The sequence below is a fragment of the Phascolarctos cinereus genome, unplaced genomic scaffold (assembly GCF_003287225.1).
Source record: "Phascolarctos cinereus isolate Bilbo 61053 unplaced genomic scaffold, phaCin_HiC Scaffold_4;HRSCAF=312, whole genome shotgun sequence".
Lineage (NCBI taxonomy): Eukaryota > Metazoa > Chordata > Mammalia > Diprotodontia > Phascolarctidae > Phascolarctos > Phascolarctos cinereus.
The window spans coordinates 657847111-657864649 of NW_027555847.1; the positions used below are offsets into that span (position 1 = coordinate 657847111).

The 17539-nt window shown below is 45.8% G+C and overlaps 1 protein-coding gene and 1 long non-coding RNA gene across 3 annotated transcripts; one reads left to right on the top strand and one right to left on the bottom strand.

Annotated features, from left to right (window-relative positions):
* Positions 1 to 427: 427 nt before the first annotated feature.
* Positions 428 to 10217, bottom strand: AP1M2 (adaptor related protein complex 1 subunit mu 2). Of its 2 annotated transcripts, none has more exons than XM_020994897.2 (12): positions 10134 to 10217; positions 9497 to 9653; positions 8568 to 8635; positions 8337 to 8467; positions 6957 to 7104; positions 6590 to 6716; positions 5385 to 5527; positions 5217 to 5288; positions 3651 to 3809; positions 3069 to 3194; positions 1328 to 1403; positions 428 to 1088 (listed from the first exon to the last, which is right to left on the bottom strand). In XM_020994897.2, the coding sequence occupies exons 1-12, from the start codon at positions 10173 to 10175 to the stop codon at positions 1066 to 1068; spliced, it is 1272 nt and encodes a 423-aa protein (XP_020850556.1). In that variant the 5' UTR covers positions 10176 to 10217; the 3' UTR covers positions 428 to 1065. The 2 variants fall into 2 exon arrangements, with proteins under 2 accessions (XP_020850556.1, XP_020850555.1); XM_020994896.2 differs by having other exon boundaries at positions 5385 to 5533.
* Positions 3730 to 16878, top strand: LOC144457068 (uncharacterized). Its single transcript, XR_013486387.1, has 3 exons — positions 3730 to 3818; positions 9881 to 10277; positions 16513 to 16878. It is a non-coding gene; the product is annotated as an uncharacterized LOC144457068 (long non-coding RNA).
* Positions 16879 to 17539: the final 661 nt, after the last annotated feature.

Below are 17539 nucleotides of genomic sequence, written 5' to 3' on the forward strand. Positions count from 1 at the left end.
AGCGACGAGTGTCACCCCTCATTCTGACACAGCTGGAACCAGGACCGCACTCCATCCCCATCCCAACCAAGCTGGAATACAAGACCCTCCCCCAATTCTGCTGCTTCCTGCAGAAAGACAGCGACTCCGAACCCTTCCTCGTGCCCCAGCAATATCCACACTAAAGACTTACGCATTCACCCTCACATACAATGATACCATAACTCAGAAACCAACGTCCTAGGATCTAGATGGAGGACCCTAACCACCCCATTATAGGTCCCCTACTTCGGACCATCCCACCCCGAGAGAACAGTGTTCTATCTGCCTTTACAACGTCCTTGCCTCCTCTTACCAGGTCAGCCCCAGGACCCTGCCACCCTCTTTCTCCTGCTCCTTTGCCTCTCAAAGGTGAAGCAAAATCAGATTACTCACTACAATGGGTTGATCAGGTCTCAACTTTCTTTAATCTTAAATCCTAATAACTAGATAGGGAGGAGAAACAAAGAACCCACTCTCAGAATGCAGGAGGGTGGAAAATTCAGGGGGTTAAAGGCACAACAGGCTCTCCTGACAAGGCACTGAGGCAGTGGGGGGAGGGGTGGGGGTAAATCAGTTCCCCCACCTTTACTTCATATAAAAATTGGAAGGAGAGAGCTCTAAGGAGACCCCTGTTTCCCCTGCCCCCAACCTTCTCCAGTAAGAGAAAATCCCACCTAAGAGGCTCCAGCTACTTGAGGTTGCCCCCAGGCTTGGGCCCCCAGATCAGAAGTGGGGATAATGAAGGGGCTGAGACTCACAACAAGGGCCACGAATGCCCACCCTCCCAAATACAGACTAGGCAGACTTCACAAACAGGGACCACAGGCGCCCCTCAAACAGATGAGGGCCAAAGCTGCCCCCTAAACACACAGACAGGATTGCCTCCCATTCACAGTCACAGATGGGATGGATGCCTCTCAAATAGATATAAGAACAGGGGCCATTCACTCTCACAAAAAAATACACTCTTTAAAACAAAACTTTGGGCAGGAGGGTCCACAGGGTAAGATGTCAGCCTCTGCTGCTCCAAGGTCTCTTTCTTTTCTAGCTGGTCCGAAGCTGATAATCTAAAAGGAGAGGGGACAGTTGCCTTAGAGTGGTGATTTGAAGTAGGGATGGGAACACCTCATTTCCTCCCTCTTCTCCTCCCTTCCTATCCCCCAATATTCTTAGTACTCCCCAATATCCTTAGTCTATGAAGACAGGGAAAGTAGCACTGAACTCCGAGAAGAGAAGCCCAGACCTAGCCAGGGGCTGAATCTATCATACCCCTAATCACTTATTACCCCCTAGTCTGGGCTCTTACCCCCACTCTGGGTGATGTACCGAACCCAGGGAAGGGCCTGGTACCCACTCTTCTCAATGATCTTCATGTACCGGACCTGTAAGATACCAGGAAAAATTGTTTCAGTGGGCATAACTACTTCTCCAGCCACAATATATCCAATCACACATGTATTCCTGCCTCCGAACCATTCTTCATGTCATGGCCAGAATAATCTTTCACATAAGTCCAGTCGTATGCCTCCCTATTCCCCATGGATCAAACTCCTCTCTGCTGGAGGGTTAAGGCCTTCAGCGTTCTGGTGCCATGCCCCCTCCTCTCCAGGTGTCTTTCTTCTTACTCCAAGTGTTCTGTGCTCCAGGCAGACTAGACCACACTCTGCCTCTGAAGACAAATGGTGCCTTCCCACCTCTTATCTTTCTTTATTCACAATGTTGTTTGTGCCTATTAAGTTTCTTCCCATCTTGTAATTCCTGGTTCAATGGCCAGCTCCACCAGGAAGTTTTCCTTGATCTCTCTGACCAATAACTACCTTCTCTCTCACACAAAATCACAGAATGATACAGCCAGAAAGTCCAGAGGTTTGTATTTTTTAAACAAATTTTGATAATGATTTTAATATAATTGTTTCCCTTTGTCAGCTAGGTGGCACCATAGTGCACAGAGCACTGGGCCTTGGAGTCCCTGAGTTCAGATTTAGTCTTAGACATTAGCTGCCTGGCCCTGGACAAGTCACTTAGCCTTCATTAGCCCCGGAATATCTATCCATCTATCTCCCAGGGTGTTGTGTAGATCAAATGAGATAATATCTGTTGGTTGTTGTTGAGTTTTGTCTAGCTTTTCATGACCATATTTGGGATTTTCATGGCAAGAATACTGGAAGGGTTTGCCATTTCCTTCTTTTTTTTTTTTTTTTTAGGCAATGGGGTTAGGTGACTTGCCCAAGGTCACACAGCCAGTTAAGTGTTATGTGTCTGAGGCCGGATTTGAACTCAGGTCCTCCTGAATCCAGGGCTGGTGCTCTATCCACTGCGCCACCTAGCTGCCCCCTTGCCATTTCCTTCTGCAGCTCATTTTACAGATGAGGAAACTAGGCAAACTGGGTTAAGTGACTTGCCCAGGGTCACACAGCTAATAAGTGTCTGAGGCTAGATTTGAACCCAGGAAGATGAATGAGTCTTTGTAATTCCAAGCCTAGTGCTCTATCAGCTCTATCTAGCTGCCTGACATTTGTTAAACACTTTGCAAAGTTTTAGTTGCTATATAAATGCTAGCTATTATTATTATTCCTTTGTAATCAATCCTGTGTATTTAATTTTATGAATTTTAAAGCATTATCATGAGAAGTGGTCAGTAAGCCTAGAAGGTCCATGACCCAGAAAGGGTTAGGACCCCCTGATCTCATCTAGCCCCATTTCACAGATGAAGTAATTGTGGCCCAGAATTCAAGTGATATGAGCAAAGTCACACACAGACTAAAACCAGGGCTTTGGTGCTCTTTCCACTATCCTGTGCTCATACAGTATGTTTGCACCCTTTCAGTGCCTTAAAACAAGTAATACCCAACGTCCTATTTATCTGACCGGGTACCTAAGCCCAGGGAGAGCAGGGATTGACCCTTTATAGCCCCTCACCTCCACCCCAGCACCCAGCCCAGTATTCTGTATTTTTTGTGTAGTGAATGAATGAAGGGAACCTCTCAAGTAATTGCCCTGGGCTCATCTTTCCCTCTTCCCCCTTCCCAAACCCCACCCCCTTTTACCTGAATCCCAGAGACAGTGAAATAAGGAATCTCAAATTTGACAGAGATGGGAGGCCGACCTTCCACCTCCTCTTTATCCACACTGGGTAAGCCAAAGTGTGCTCTCATTAGGTACTCCTTTCCTCCCTGCAAGGTCAAAGGGATGGTGAGGAAGGTAGACAAGCAACAGGAAGAAGGAAGGGTGGGATGTGCCCTAAGGGATCCCTCCTGGGCTACTGGATAGAATATAGATTTTAGCACCAGACCAGACCCCCAAGAGAGCTTTCATTCCAATCCCGCCATTGAGGCCCACAGAGTTTATAGAGGGTTTGTTCAAGGTCACACTGATAGAAAATAGCAGAGCTGGGATTTCTACCTCGGTCTCCCCTGACACCAAGCCCTAAGCTCTCTTGTCACTTCACTTGGCTGGCTGAATGAGCCCCAGGAGGTCCATTTCATGCTCCTAGCTCTCCCCTCCTCAGGGTCCAGCCCCTTCCCTACAGTACCTAACCAACCAGGCCCCTTCTGCCTTTCCCTGGACCCCTGCTGTTCCCCTCCCACTGCCCCTTGACACCACCCACCACCTGCTCCTCCATCTCTCACAGGAAAGGACTTGATGTTCCAGATAACCACATTTTTCTCCGGCAGGTACTTGGCACTGCCCACACTGGTTTTGAATCGAGGAGAATCTGCATCACTGGGCACTGGGACAGCAATCTCCACGCTGTTGGCTACTGACTGCTTCTTAAACTGGCCCTTAGCCTGGCAGAGGTAGGGAGAGAAGCCGAGACTCATCAGACTTGGATGTTTCCACATTGGTTTCTACATCCTTTTCCTTTTTTTCTTTTTTTTTTTGTTTGTTTGTTTTTTGTTTTTGGGCAATTGGGGTTAAGTGACTTGCCTAGGGTCACACAGCTAGTAAGTGTCAAGTGTTTGGTCTGAGGCCAGGTTTGAACTCAGGTCCTCCTGACTTTAGGGCCAGTGCTGTATCCACTGCGCCACCTAGCTGCCCCCTCTACATCCTTTTTCTATATTGATCATCTCTCCCATCTTCCCAGTACCCGTCCTGGCCCCACTTCGCCTCTCCTCCACCCATCATACTCCAGCCAAGCAAATGTCCTCACTGAGATGATGAGGATAACCAGCATTTATATAGTGCCTTAAGGTCTGCAAAGCACTTTACATACATGATCTTATAATGTCATCCCTGTCTTTGCAATTTTGCTCCCTACCTCTCCCATCCTTCCCCCAAGCCAAACTCACCCTGTCCCTCAGGACCCAGGTCAAGCCCGACACCCTCCAGGTAACCTTCTCCCACAAAAGCCCAGGATTAGGAGAGTGCTCCAAGCACGAATCCCCTCAATTCCCTCAATAAGTGGCCATCTAACTCCCTACTTGAAGACTTCTAGTAATGGAGAACCTACTGCCTCCTAAAAGATTTCATTCTACTTTTGGACAGCTCTCATTGGAAGAGTTTCTCCTAGTGTGGAACCACAGAGTGGTTCACTGCAGCATCCATTCATCCTTCTCATTCTTCCCTCAGAGGTGGAGCACAGCAAGTCAATACTTCTTCCCTCAGACAGTTCCTCAGATATTTGAAGACAATAATTTTTATATCCCCTCCCTCCCTCCATGTCTTCTCTTTTCCAAGTTAATATTCTCTAGTTCTTTCAATGGACCCTAGTAATGATGTGATTGATCTCTAGTCCCCTCACCACCAAGGTTCTCCTCCTCTGTGGATTCGACCCAATTTCATATTTCCTAAAATGCATTTACTTCTGAATGTCAGTCACAAGCTTCAGATGTGGCCTGACCAGAGCAGAGGAGAGTGGAAGCAACACCTCTCACATTTTGAACCTTAAACCTCTTTTAATGAAGCCTAATTCTCCTTCTCCTTCTTCTTCCATGACACACTGTCAATTCAGTAAGGCTGTGGTTCACTAATATGTCTGTCTTTTTCACAGGAATTGTTATCTAAGCATCCCTCTACCAGTTGATTTTTTGGACCCAACTGCAGGATTTTACATTAATCCCTGGTACATTTCATCTTCTGAGATATATCCTGTTCTAGCCTAGAGAGATCTTTTTGGATTGTATTCCATTAAACATGTTACGGGAACAATGATCAGGGGTAGAAGATGGGCAGAGGAAGTCCAAGGCCCTACATACCTTAACCATAATTTCTACTCGGCTGTGTGAGAACTTCTCAATGACAGACTCAATCCAGATCAATGGTTTTACCTGTGGGGAGAAAGAGTCCCAAAGGCTCACCCTTAGGCCATGGCATCAGGCAATACCTCCAAAAAAACATTAGGGCTGGGGCCAGAGCCTACTCACCTGGGTGTTGAGCCGATAAGACATGAGCTCAAAGTCACCATCGGGCGGGATGAAGGAGATGGTTCGATCATTGTCAAATCTGGAGAGCCTTACACACTGATGGAATTTAACATCTTCCAATTCGACAGACTTGTTTTTGTTGCCTGAAACTCAGAGAAGAGGGAACTATTGTTTTAGTTGGAACATACTACCTGGACCTGGGTTCAAGTCTCCAGTCTGATCAAAGTGACCCTGGACAAATCACTTTACTTATCAGAGCCTCAGTTTCCCCATCTGTAAAATGAGGAAGTTGGATTGGATCAGGGTTTCTTAACTCTTTTTGTGTGTCATAGACCCCTTTGGCAGACTGGGAAAGGCTACAAACTCCTCAAAATAATGTCTTTAAATGTATAAAACAGGGGGCAGCTAGGTGGATAGAGCACCAGCCCTGGAGGAAGGAGGACCTGAGTTCAAATTTGGCCTCAGACACTTGACACTAGCTGTGTGACCCTAGGCAAGTCATTTAATCCCATTGCCTAACCAAAAATAAAAAGACTCAACTAAATGTGTAAAACAAAACACAAGGTTACAAGGAAACAAATTATATTGGAATATCTTTATGAATAATCAGAATATTTTTTTAAAAAGACAAGTTTACAGACCCCATGTTAGTAATCCCTGAGCTAGATATGATCTAAGGTTCTTTCCAGCTTTTATTTCAATGATGCAATATGTTAAAAGTTCATATAGTCTAAATTCTTTATTTTACAAGTGAAGCAACTGAGACTCAGAAAAGAAATGATTTGTCCAAGTTCACATGGCTACTAAACAGAAGACCCAAGACTTGGACCCAGGCAGGCCTTTTGACTTCAAATCCAAGGATATCTCTACCACACCACTGTGGCTTCTTCACACCTTTCATGACTCTAACACCCCTAGTCACCCCAAAGGCTGACATTCCCTGCCAGAGCTTCCCAACTTTCTATAGGGTCACCCTCCAAGGTCATGCCACCCAAATCCTCAGAGTACCTCCAACCCAGGGCTACTTCCATTTGCCCCTCCCTCATTCTCTAGACCTTTCGAACCATGGTAGCCATCCTAGTGAAAATCTTTGCCTAGTGAAGAGCTGCTGAAGGGATGCCTATGATACTTCCCTCTATCCCTTTCCCCCTAAGGATGGCCTAGGAGCTAATTCCTAGGGAGGACCCCAGACCCCAGAAACTTACGTCCAGTGAGTTCAAAAAGCACCCTGTCATTGAGGCCTAATCTCAGCTCCGGCATGCCAGACAAGAACACCTTCAGCTTAATGGTGCCCACAATCTCACTCAGCAGCACACTCCCATTGGCGTTGACCTGAACCAATGGGGAGTAGGTATCAGCAGGGGAGGTGGAGAGTGGGAGCGAATGAGAGCAAACCCTAATTCTCTCATCTCCTTTCCCTGACAGCAGTTGCCACAGGCAGTGAGCACTACCTTGCCCCCCATTCCATCCACTGATTATTCCTGACCCCGCAGACAGTCTCTTGGGCTCTGACTGGTGATAATTCTAATCCCCATTGCACCTACCCTCAACCTTAGCTTCCCAGGGGCTTACCAATAGGTTAACAGACTCAATCACATCAATGAAAACCTCATTCTTCTTATATTTGATACCCTCTGAGCGCCAGGACACTGCATTGGTGACTGTAGGGGGCACCCGGGATTTGCCTGTCTCTAATTTGTTGCCCTGCTGGGTGATATACCTGGAGGAAGAAAGGGGAAGGAATTAGGTCCATGTTCTTACCTCCCCTCTCTACCTCCCACCTGGAAAGGCCTCTAGCATGTTACCAATATTATCTCATTTGATCCTCACAACAACCCTGGGAGGTAGGTACTATTAATACCCCCATTTTACAGATGGGGATACTGAAGTAGACAAGGTGACTTACCCAGGGTCACACATCTAAGTATCTAGGGCTAGATTTGAGCTCATATTCCTGACTGTAGAACCAGCACTCTATCCACTGAGCTGCCTTAAAGTAGGCACTTAATATGTACTTAGTACTTGTCCAAAGTCACAGATGTAGTGACTAGTAGAGCTGGATTTGAACAAGACCCTCTTACTATAAATCCCATGTTTTTTGTTTGCATACTATACTTTCCCCCCACTTTTCCCCAAGCTAATCCTGTGGGGGGTGGGTAGTAAAATGATTATTATCTCATTCTGAAGATGAATCAATAATCTTAGAGAAGGGAAGTGATTCATGCAAGGTCAAATGGCTGACAAAGGACAAAGTGAGAACTCTAGGGCAAGCCTGCCGATTCCAGATTCAGGGTGTTCTACCACATCTGGTGGTCTCTCTGTTCCCCAGGAGGTAGAATCATAGAATCATGGGCTGAGAATTGGGAGAGATCTTAGAGATCATCCCATTTTACAAATGAAGAAACTAAGGCCTAGGGAGGTCAAATCACTTGCCCATAAATAGAAAGTGGAAAAGAAATGAGATTGGAAAACATGAATTCTAAGGGCCCTTGCAGGGCAGCTAGGTGGCGCAATGGGTACAGCACCAGCCCTGGAGTCAGAAGAACCTGAGTTCAAATACCAGCCTCAGACACGTATTAGCTGTGTGACCCTGGGCAGGTCACTTCACCCTGTTTGCCTCAGTTTCCTCATTTGTAAAATGAGCTGGAGAAGGAAATGGCAAACCACTCCGGTATCTCTGCCAAGAAAACCCCAAATGGGGTCACGGAGGGTCAGACATAACTGAAATGACCCAACAACAAAGGACCCTTTCAGTTTTGGCATGGCTTGCCTCTAGAATCAGCCTTCCTTATGGTGATGGAAAGAGCAAAGGGAGAGATGAAGCATGTTAGGGACTGGGGAGTGGAGGTGGCCCTGTGATCTGCTAGAGTCCTGGGGAAATAACAATTGTATCTGAAGCCCCTAGGACCTGGTGGGCCCTAGGGAGGCTGCCCCCATCCCAGTTCCACTTACTCCTGGAGGATTTTGCTGTCCGTGGTCTGGGGAAAGCCAAAATCCATGAGCTCATCCAGCAGTTCATACACAATGACAAAATTGTCCCGGATGCTTTCCTCCTCTAGCTCCTTGAAGTACTCAGAGAATACCTTTTGAGGAGGGGAAGCAGATGGGTGGGGGGAGGATGGAATGATCAGTACCCTTCCTGTCAAAAAGTCAGGGGCTAGAAAATGGGGCTAGGGTTCTCACCTCCACAGCTTTGTAGAGGAAGGAGTACACCAGGGAAGCGTTGGCATTTTTGAGTGTGGTGGCCACCACTATTACCAATCTGGGGTCAAGGAAAAGGCATCAATATGGTGGGGTGGGGGAGTGAAACAGGAAAGCAGCCTTCCCCCCCACCTCCATTCTCTACAGCCCTCCCACCCCCAGCACACAGCCAGCTCTGCCCCCCAGCTCTGGGGTCCCTGCCGCACATCCCAGCCACTGTTAGCTCTGACTGGTCTTGGGACGTGGGGCACCATCAATCACTACCCTATTTGGATCCTTGTTCCCCCTCACAGTTCTGGGCCACTAGCGACAGGTGAAGAAGAGCCTGTTCAGGCTCATGGGTGTTGGAACCAATCAGAAGGCTTGGATCTGATTACCTAATCTGCAGCTGACTACTGGGTAACACTCTCCAAGCCTCAGTAACCCTTCTGTGTAAAATTGAGGAGGTTTGACTAGATGACCTCAAATTACTCTGAATCCTATAAACAAAGACAGAGGGCCAGTGTGAAGGTAGGAGAGGAAAGGAGGTTTGGTGCAATGAAAGGAGTCTTGTCCTCCTCTGACGCTGACACTTTTGTGTGGTCCTGGCTAGGTAATTTTATATCTAGGAGCCTTAGTTTCTTTATCTGTAAAATAGGGGTGATCTTCCCTCCCCTGCCCTCTTCCCAGGGCTGTTGTTATAAGCATCCCACGAGAAAACGTCTGAAGACACCAGATTAGTCGTCCTAGGTCGGGGTTAGAGGGTCAGGGAGGTTGGACAGACAAGGACACAGTCCGCCTTTCCAAAGCCAGAGAACAAGGAACCAGGCAGATGTGCCTACGGGCAAGGCTTTAGAACCCAGAGGCAGCTCTAGCATGATGCCCTCCTTCCCACTTCCCTCTCCCCAAGGTCCTGGCAGGAAGAAGGATGCAGTAAAGGTTGCTATGTTTGATCCACAGGAAGTGCACCCTGCCATGGGTCAGCAGTGGGGTCAGGGCTCCCTCTTCTTCCTTCTGCATCAGCAGGGGCATGAAGTGATCAATCTCTGCCATGTTCACATCCCCCTTGTAGTTCCGGCAGATCAAGGGCTGGTCAATGGGAGAGAAGGAAGGGGGTGAAGTTCCTCCCCAATCCTAGCCCCACCCCCTTTTCCTTTTCAGGCTCAGCACTTTCATCTCAACTGAGTGAGAGTGTGACTACCTGGTCACCTGGGATGGGGGGGAGGAGGAAGGAGGGGCCCCCACAAGGGAACGGGGCTGGAATGAGGAAGAGTTCTCTTCACAGGGAACTCTCCTTTCTTCTCTCTTTCCCTCAGGTGAGCCTGGTTGACATCTGGGGCAGTGATGGGCCCAGGAGGCTGGTCACCCAAGACATCTAGATTCTTTCCTCCAGCCAGAGAAGGGGGCTTCTGGGCCCTGCGGGCAGTCTTAGCTCCTAGGATTGGACCTAAGGCCCAGCAGAAGTGAACTTGTCTGGGGATTGTCTGCACCCTTATCCTCACCCCCGCAGGTCTTACCTGTTCAGGACTCTCTCACACCCCAACACCTAGGAAAGCAGCCCTTTCTCACCTTCCCCTTCATGTCCAGAATGAAAACAGCAGAGGCAGACATGGCGGTAGCAGGGCCCGGTGGGAGCAGAGGCCTTGCTAGGGGCAGCAGGAGGAGATGTTCGGCGCTTCCTCCTTCCTGCAAAGGCGGCGTCACCTCACTCAGGTAGGAGCCCAGGTCCAGGTGAGCGGCTCTTAAAGGGGAGGTGACCAAGGTGAGCAACTTCCTCTGCCGACAGAAATTCTCCTCCTGCCTGGGGCGGGGTTGGGGAGGGATCCTAGGGTCCGAGGATTTTGAGCGGGAAGGGACTTAGTTTTTTTTTAAAGTCCAACTTCCACCTTTTATAGATGAGGAAACTGAAACCCTAAGAATGGGAAGTGACCTTCCTAAGGTCACAAAGTAGCCGAGCTGGTACAATACATTCCCAAGAAGGAGTTATGCAGACAAAGAGGTGTAAAGGACATCAGAGAAACGTTCCTCTGGAAGAGAAGAAGGGCTAGGCAGAGAGCTAGAACCAGAATCAACTGGTGTCCTAGGGACGTCAGAATTAAAAGAGAAGGAAGCCGTGTTGGGTGGACCCCCTTGGGTGAGCTTTAGGGGGACCAGGTGAATGAGAATGCCCAGAATGGTCAGGTAGGATGGACTATGATGGCCTTATGGGAGGGAATCTTCACATGGATCCATTAGAGTTTGAGATTATGTCACTAGCTTGTGCCTCAGTTTTCATTTCTGGAAAACTAAAAATCTCTCTCCTCTTCTCTCCCCTTCCCCCTCCCCCATCCCTTTTATTGTCTTCCACTTCTTTGACCCAGGATTCACAGCCCAGCTTATTGCAGGGAAGGAAAGAATTGAGTCCTATGTTAGTGGAAAGCCCTTTGAAAAGAACTATATCCTAGGCCTTTCCATTCTTGGGTGACCCGGATCCAGAGTAATGGAGTAAATTGTCCAACCTAAACTAAGATTGTAGTTTCCTCCAGGAGTGTGTTGGACGGCCCATACAAAAGAAGGGGCCAGGGACCTCAGTCCAACAACCGCTATCCCTCCTCAGCAGCTAGTTCTCTCCTGGACCTTTGGGGACTGATTAATCATCCACCCAAATCTCCCATTTGTCTGTGTGTGTGTGTGTGTGTGTGTGTGTGTGTGTGTGTGTGTGTGTGTGTGTGTATGTTTAGTTTGAATTTTTATGGCTATTTAACAATTTCCCACCATCTTTATTTTCCCTTTTTTCACATTTTAAACGATTTATTATAAACATTGCACATCAATGTAACTAAACGTGCTTTGCAATTATTCAGAGTTAAAGTAGTTCAGTAGCAGGGGGAGGACATCTGTTACATGCATATTAAACAAAGATTTCTATATTCCTACTATTTGCTGATCTCTATAGCAGCAGAAAAATGTTTCTGGAAAGCAGACATTTTTCAAAAGTTTTAGGTCAACCATTTTTTTTGTTTTAAAATGCTTTATTGATGCTTCCCCCCTCCTAAATCTGTCACTGCTTACCAACTTCCTTCCTCCAAGTAGAAACCTTACCTCATAACAAATATATAGTTGAACAACAAGCAAAACACATTAAGATACTGGCCATGCCTGAGGATGCACATTTGGTTCTGTATTTCAAATCCAGTGGTTCCCAATTTTTTTTGGTCTTTGAACAACCCTTTCAACAACAAAATGTGTTGTGAACCCCCAGGGTAATTTAATATACTACTCATAATATTCTGCAATTATTTACTGATTAAGGCACCATTAAAGAATTTTTAGAGTGAACCCCCTTGGAGGAGTAGCAGAAGGAAACAAGTATTTATTAAGTGCCTACTATGTGCCAGCTAGGATAGCCCCTTGGGGCAGCTGGATGGCACAGTAGAGTAACAGACCTGGAGTCAGGAAGACCAGAGTTCAAATCCAGCCTCAGACACTTACTAGCTATGTGACCCTGAGCAAGTCACTTAACCCTGTTTGCCTCAGGTTCCTCATCTGTAAAATGAGCTGGAGAAGGAAATGGCAAACCACTCTAGTACCTTTGCCAAGAAAACCCCAGATGGAGTCATGAAAAGTTGGAGAAGACTGAAAATGACTGACCAACAACTATGTGTCAGTGCTATGCTAAGTGTTTATACAGATATTATCTCATTGGATCTTCATAACAACCCCTGGAAGGTAGATGCTATTATAATCCCCATTTTGCAGTTGAGGAAACTGAGGCAGACAGAAATTAAGTGACTTGCCCAGAGTCACACAACTAGTAAGTATCTGAGGTCAAATTTGAACTCAGGTCTTCCGGCCCAGGGCTGTATCCATTTCCACAGCTGGCTTCCCTTGGACAATTCTTTCAAATCCTCAAGGGGGTTCTGAAGCACAGCACGGAAACCACAGCTCTTTTCCATCAACTCTCTGCCAAAGGTGAAGAATATGCTTCATTATTAGTCACTGCTTCAGTCTGGGTTCTTTCAGGGTTCCTTCCCCTCTGTCGTTGGTGGCGGTGGTGGTGGTATTCTTGATCCTTCGTTTTTTTTGAAGGGGACCAATCGACCGCCTCCCAGTTATTATGGTCATGGAATAAATTGTTCCCCTGATTCTATTCACTTCACTCTGCACCAGTTCATACAATTCTCCAGATTTCTCAGAATTTGTCCCATTCCTTCTTTCTCATGGTACAATCAAACTCTATTGCATTCATATACTCAATCACTTTCACTTCCCCACATACATCCCTTCTGCCTGAGAGCCAGCCTCCGAATGACATTTCACAGTATATATTGCTGTGCAGTTTCCACCCCCAATTTTGGGGCAGAAGTTTGAGGTTATTAAATTCCCCACCCTCAAACCACCCAGTTTAATGAAAGAACAGGGAAGGGAGATGGATGAAGTATTGACAGTGGATAGCTGCTCTGCTGGAGGTGGGGTGAGGAAATTCTTTATAAGGCCACCCAGAGCCAGAGTCCCTGGAGCTCCCCCAATAGCAACCAGCAAGGCAGGATAAAAAAGCCTCTGGTGTGCAGTCAGGAGCCCCACTCACAGGCCCCGAGTACTCTGGCAGGTCATGTCCCCTTTTTTACCCCCAACATGTAAAATGGGGATAATAATCCTTGTGCTAGCAGCCTCTTAGGGCCAAGGTGAGAAAAGCATTTTGTAAATCTTCATGTGCCAGGGACGCACATTTTGATGAATTTTGATCCCATGGAAGTCGCTGCATCCTTCTCCTGTGTAATTCTCTTACATCTTTTCATAAATCCTTCATAGAGGACCTACCCAATGCATTAGAGCCCTTCCTCTGGGACTGTTAATAATATCTGAGTTACATAGGCTTTCGGTTTTAGAAAGGATTTCACATATATTATTGCACTGGGTCTTTACAATAATTCTGAGAGTATAGACATTACTTCCACCTGGAAGAATGAGAGGCTGTGGCATCTGGATAGAATCTCAGACTAGGAGGGTAGAAGACTGGGGTTCAAATCCCTAATCAGACACTTCCTCATTGTGTGATCCTAGGCAAGCCACTGAACTTCTATGAGCCTGAAGGCAACTCTCTAGAATTTACCTCCAAATTTATAGATTAGTCAATAGTCAATAAATAATCATTAAATGCCTATTATATGCCCAGTTGTTGTTGTTCAGTCATGTCCTTGTGATAGCCTTTGGGATTTTCTTGGCAAAGATATTGGAGAGGTTTGCCATTTCCTTCTCATTTTACAGATAAGGAAACTGAGGCAAACAGGATTAATTGATTTGCCCAGGGTTCCACAGCTAGTAACTGTCTGAGGACATATTTAAACTCAGGAAGATGAGGTACTCTATCCACTTTTGCCACCTAGCTGCCCATTATATGCCCAGATACTGTGTTATTGTTGCACATACAAAGAAAGCCAAAAAGGTATCCTTGTTCTCCAGGAGCTCACAGTCTAATGGGAGAGACAACATGCAGACAACTAAGTACAAACATGATAAATACAGGATAGATTGGAAATAATCAGCAGAGGGAAGGCATCAGAATTAAAGGGATTAAAATGTCCATAGCCTTTGAACCAGAAACTCCATTACTTGTACTTGGGGCTTATGTCCCAAGGAAGTCAGGGATAAGAAAAAGAGTCTCCATATACTTCAAAATATTTATAGCTGTGCTTTTTGTGAGAACTAAGAGTTGGAAACAAAGTAGTTCCCATCAGCTGAGGGGGATGGCCAAAAAAATTGTGGCACATGAATGTAAGGGTATACTATGATGCTAAGAAATGATGCATGCGAGGAATACAGAGAAGCATGGAAAGATCTATATGAACTGATGCAGAGCGAAGTAAACAAAGCCAAGAAAACAACATCTGCAGTGACTAAAATAATGTGAATGTAAAGAATAACACACCAAAAAAATCAAAAGTAAATGTAACAAAATTATAAAGATTTGGGACAGGGCAGCTAGGTGGTGCAGTGGGTGGAGCACCAGCTCTGGAGTTAGTAGGACCTAAGTTCAAAAATCCAGCCTCAGACACTTACTATGTGACCCTGGGCAAATCACTTAACCCTAATTGTCCCTTCTCCCCCCCCCAAAAAAAAAAGGAGGACTGCAATGAAGAAATATGAGAAGAAACCCCCCCAACCTACCCCTTTGTAGAAGTGGGAGATCCACAGGTGTTACACATTGCAAATGTTTTTGGACTTTCTCAATATCAATGAGTTGTGCTGACTTTTTTTTTCTCTTAAAAAATGCTATTTGCCATATGGCATAGCTCTGGGAAAGGGGATGCATGGTGATGGAAGAACCAGAAATGATAAACTAAAATTTATTTTTTTATGAAAGATTTTTAAAAAGAATTAAAGAAGATTGGGAAAGGCTTCTTGCAAGAGATAGGATTTTTACTGTGACTTGACGGAAATCCAGGGAAACCAGGAGGGAGAGATGAAGAGGAAAAGAGTTGCAGGCATAGTGCCAGCCAGTGAAAATGCCCAGAGCTGAGATAGACTGTCTTATGGGAGCAGCAGCTGGGAGGTCAGTGTCACTGGAGCACAGAGTAACATATAAGAAGACTGAGCTGTTATCTGTCTCCCCCAAGAAGACACAATTTAAGCATATCCTCAATATATATTTACTGAATTTTTGTAGATAAGGAAACAGAAGCTTATAGAGGTTATATGACTTGTCCACAGTCTGTAGGAATCAGGGACAGGATTTGAACACTTGCCTATGGTCACACAGCTTACAAGAATCAAGAGGGCAAGATTTGAACACAGGTCTCTCTTGACTTCAAGTCTCAATTTTTTTATTAATTTTTTTTTTCACAAAACAAGCATTCTCTCCCCCTCAAAAAAAATGAACAAAACTACACATAATGAATATGCATAGTCATGCAAAGCAAAATTTCTGCATTGACTAAGCATTTAGTGGTACAGTAGATAGACTGCTAGGCCTGGAATCAGGAAGAACTGAATTCAAGTCTAGCCTCAGACACTTCCTAGCTGTATGACCTTAGGCAAATCATTTAACCACTGTTTGCTTCAGTTTCCTCAACTGTGAAATGGGGATAGTAATAGCATTCCAGGTTGTTGTGAGGATTAAATGAGAAACTATTTGTGTTTTCTTTGTGTGTGTGTGTGTGTGTGTTGTGTGTGTATTTTTTAAGGCAATTGGGGTTAAGTGACTTGCCCAGGGTCACACAGCTAGTAAGTGTCAAGTGTTTGGTCTGAGGCTGGATTTGAACTCAGGTCCCTCTGACTTCAGGGCAGGTGCTCTATCCACTGCGCCACCTAGCTGCCCCCCCAATGAGAAACTATTTGTAAAAATGCTTAACATAGTGCCAGGCACATAGTAGGCACTATATAAATGCTTGTTTCCTCCTTCCCTGGAGTCAGAAAAACTTGAGTTCAAATATGGCCTCAGATACATATTAGCTGTGTGACTCTAGGCAAATCAGTTAACCCTATTTGCCTCAGTTTCCTCATCTGTAAAATGAGCTGGAAAAGAAAATAGCAAACCACTTCAGCGTCTTTGCAAGAAAACCCCAAATAGGGTCGTGAAGAGTCGGGCATGACTGAAATGACTGAACAAGAAATACCTCTCTCCCCAGTGTCCTCAAATGTATATCTCATTCTGCACCTTAAGTCCATCCCCTCTCTGTCAGGAGGTGAGTATCATGCTTCCTGTTCAGTGGTCTAGGGCGTTGGTTGGCCATGGCATTAATCAGAGTTCTCCAAGTTATTTTTCTTTATAACACTGTTATTGCATAAATTGTTCTCTGGTTCTACTCACTTCATTTTGCATCAGTTCCTAAAGGTCTTCTCGGTTTCTCTGAAACTTCCCATGTCATCATTTCCTACAGTACACTAGTATTCCACAATTTGCTCCCCAATTGATGGGCACTCCCTTAGTTTCTATGTTTCATGTCCCTTATTCTTTCTATTTCATCAGCCTCTCAAGATATGAGGAGACACCCTGTTTTCCAGCAAACAGGACCAGCAAACAGGCTGTGCCCTGAGCTTGGCATAACAACAATCCTTTGCACTCACCCTCTGGATGATCTCAGCCACAGCAAAATCCCAGAATTGTTTCTAGTCATGAAGCCCTGCCATGAATCAAATTTGTCACATTGTTGCTGTTATACTTCATTGTGAGGTCTACAGCTGAGTGCTGAGCCATTGGGATAAGTGGAGATCTGTCCACACTGTCTCAGCCCACCCATCCCCTCCCCCACTAGGGGTGGGGCTCCAGTACCTGTATTTTTCCGCTTGCAAGCCTTTTTTCGTCACTTTGAAATTAAACTTCTGTTTAATTAAATTCCTGTTGCCAGCCTGCTCTGTTCAGCTCTGGCCACCCACAGGTTACAGCCTGGTTCTGTCCAGTTGACAAGCCTCTTGAATATCATATCTCTCAATGTAACCCTCTGGCTCAAGCTACCATCCTTTTCTATCCTGCGTATCCTGGATCATGCTTTTTATACTACTCCCTGCAGTCCATCCTGGATGATATACTACAGTTTCCTTATTCCTGTTGTTCTATTACCCTTTGGGTCATCTGAAGTTCTGCTTCCCAGATCATATAGGATTACAGATTTGGGGTTGAAAGGAACCATGGAGGTCCTGAAATCATTAAGTTCTGTCCAAGAGCCATTGCTAGGATTCCGGAAGATCTGGACCCAAAAACCCTCTCTGGCATTTCCTAGTTGAGTGACCTGAAGCATTCAGTTTTGTTTGTTTTTTTTTGGCAAGGCAATTGAGGTTAAGTGACTTACCCAGGGTCACACAGATAGTAAGTGTCAAGTGTCTGAAGTCATATTTGAACTCAAGTCCTCCTGACTCCAGGTCTTGTGCTCTATCCACTGTGCCACCTAGCCGCCCCTAAGCGTTCTGTTTTTCTGTGCCTCAGTCATCTCCCTAGGACTTAATCTCCTAAAAAATATCATCAGTGAGTTGTTCTCTGCTTCCGCCAAGATGACAAA

What these genes read in the sequence shown, in the direction of transcription:
- AP1M2 (XM_020994896.2), bottom strand. Translation starts at nt 10,175, where the DNA reads ATGTCTGCCTCTGCTGTTTTCATTCTGGACATGAAGGGGAAG. An exon ending in TTGAGTCTGTTAACCTATTG is followed by an intron (nt 6,717 to 6,956) that starts GTAAGCCCCTGG and finishes CCATTGGTTCAG; the next exon opens with GTCAACGCCAATGGGAGTGT. An exon ending in GCTTTTTGAACTCACTGGAC is followed by an intron (nt 5,534 to 6,589) that starts GTAAGTTTCTGG and finishes CTCTTCTCTGAG; the next exon opens with TTTCAGGCAACAAAAACAAG.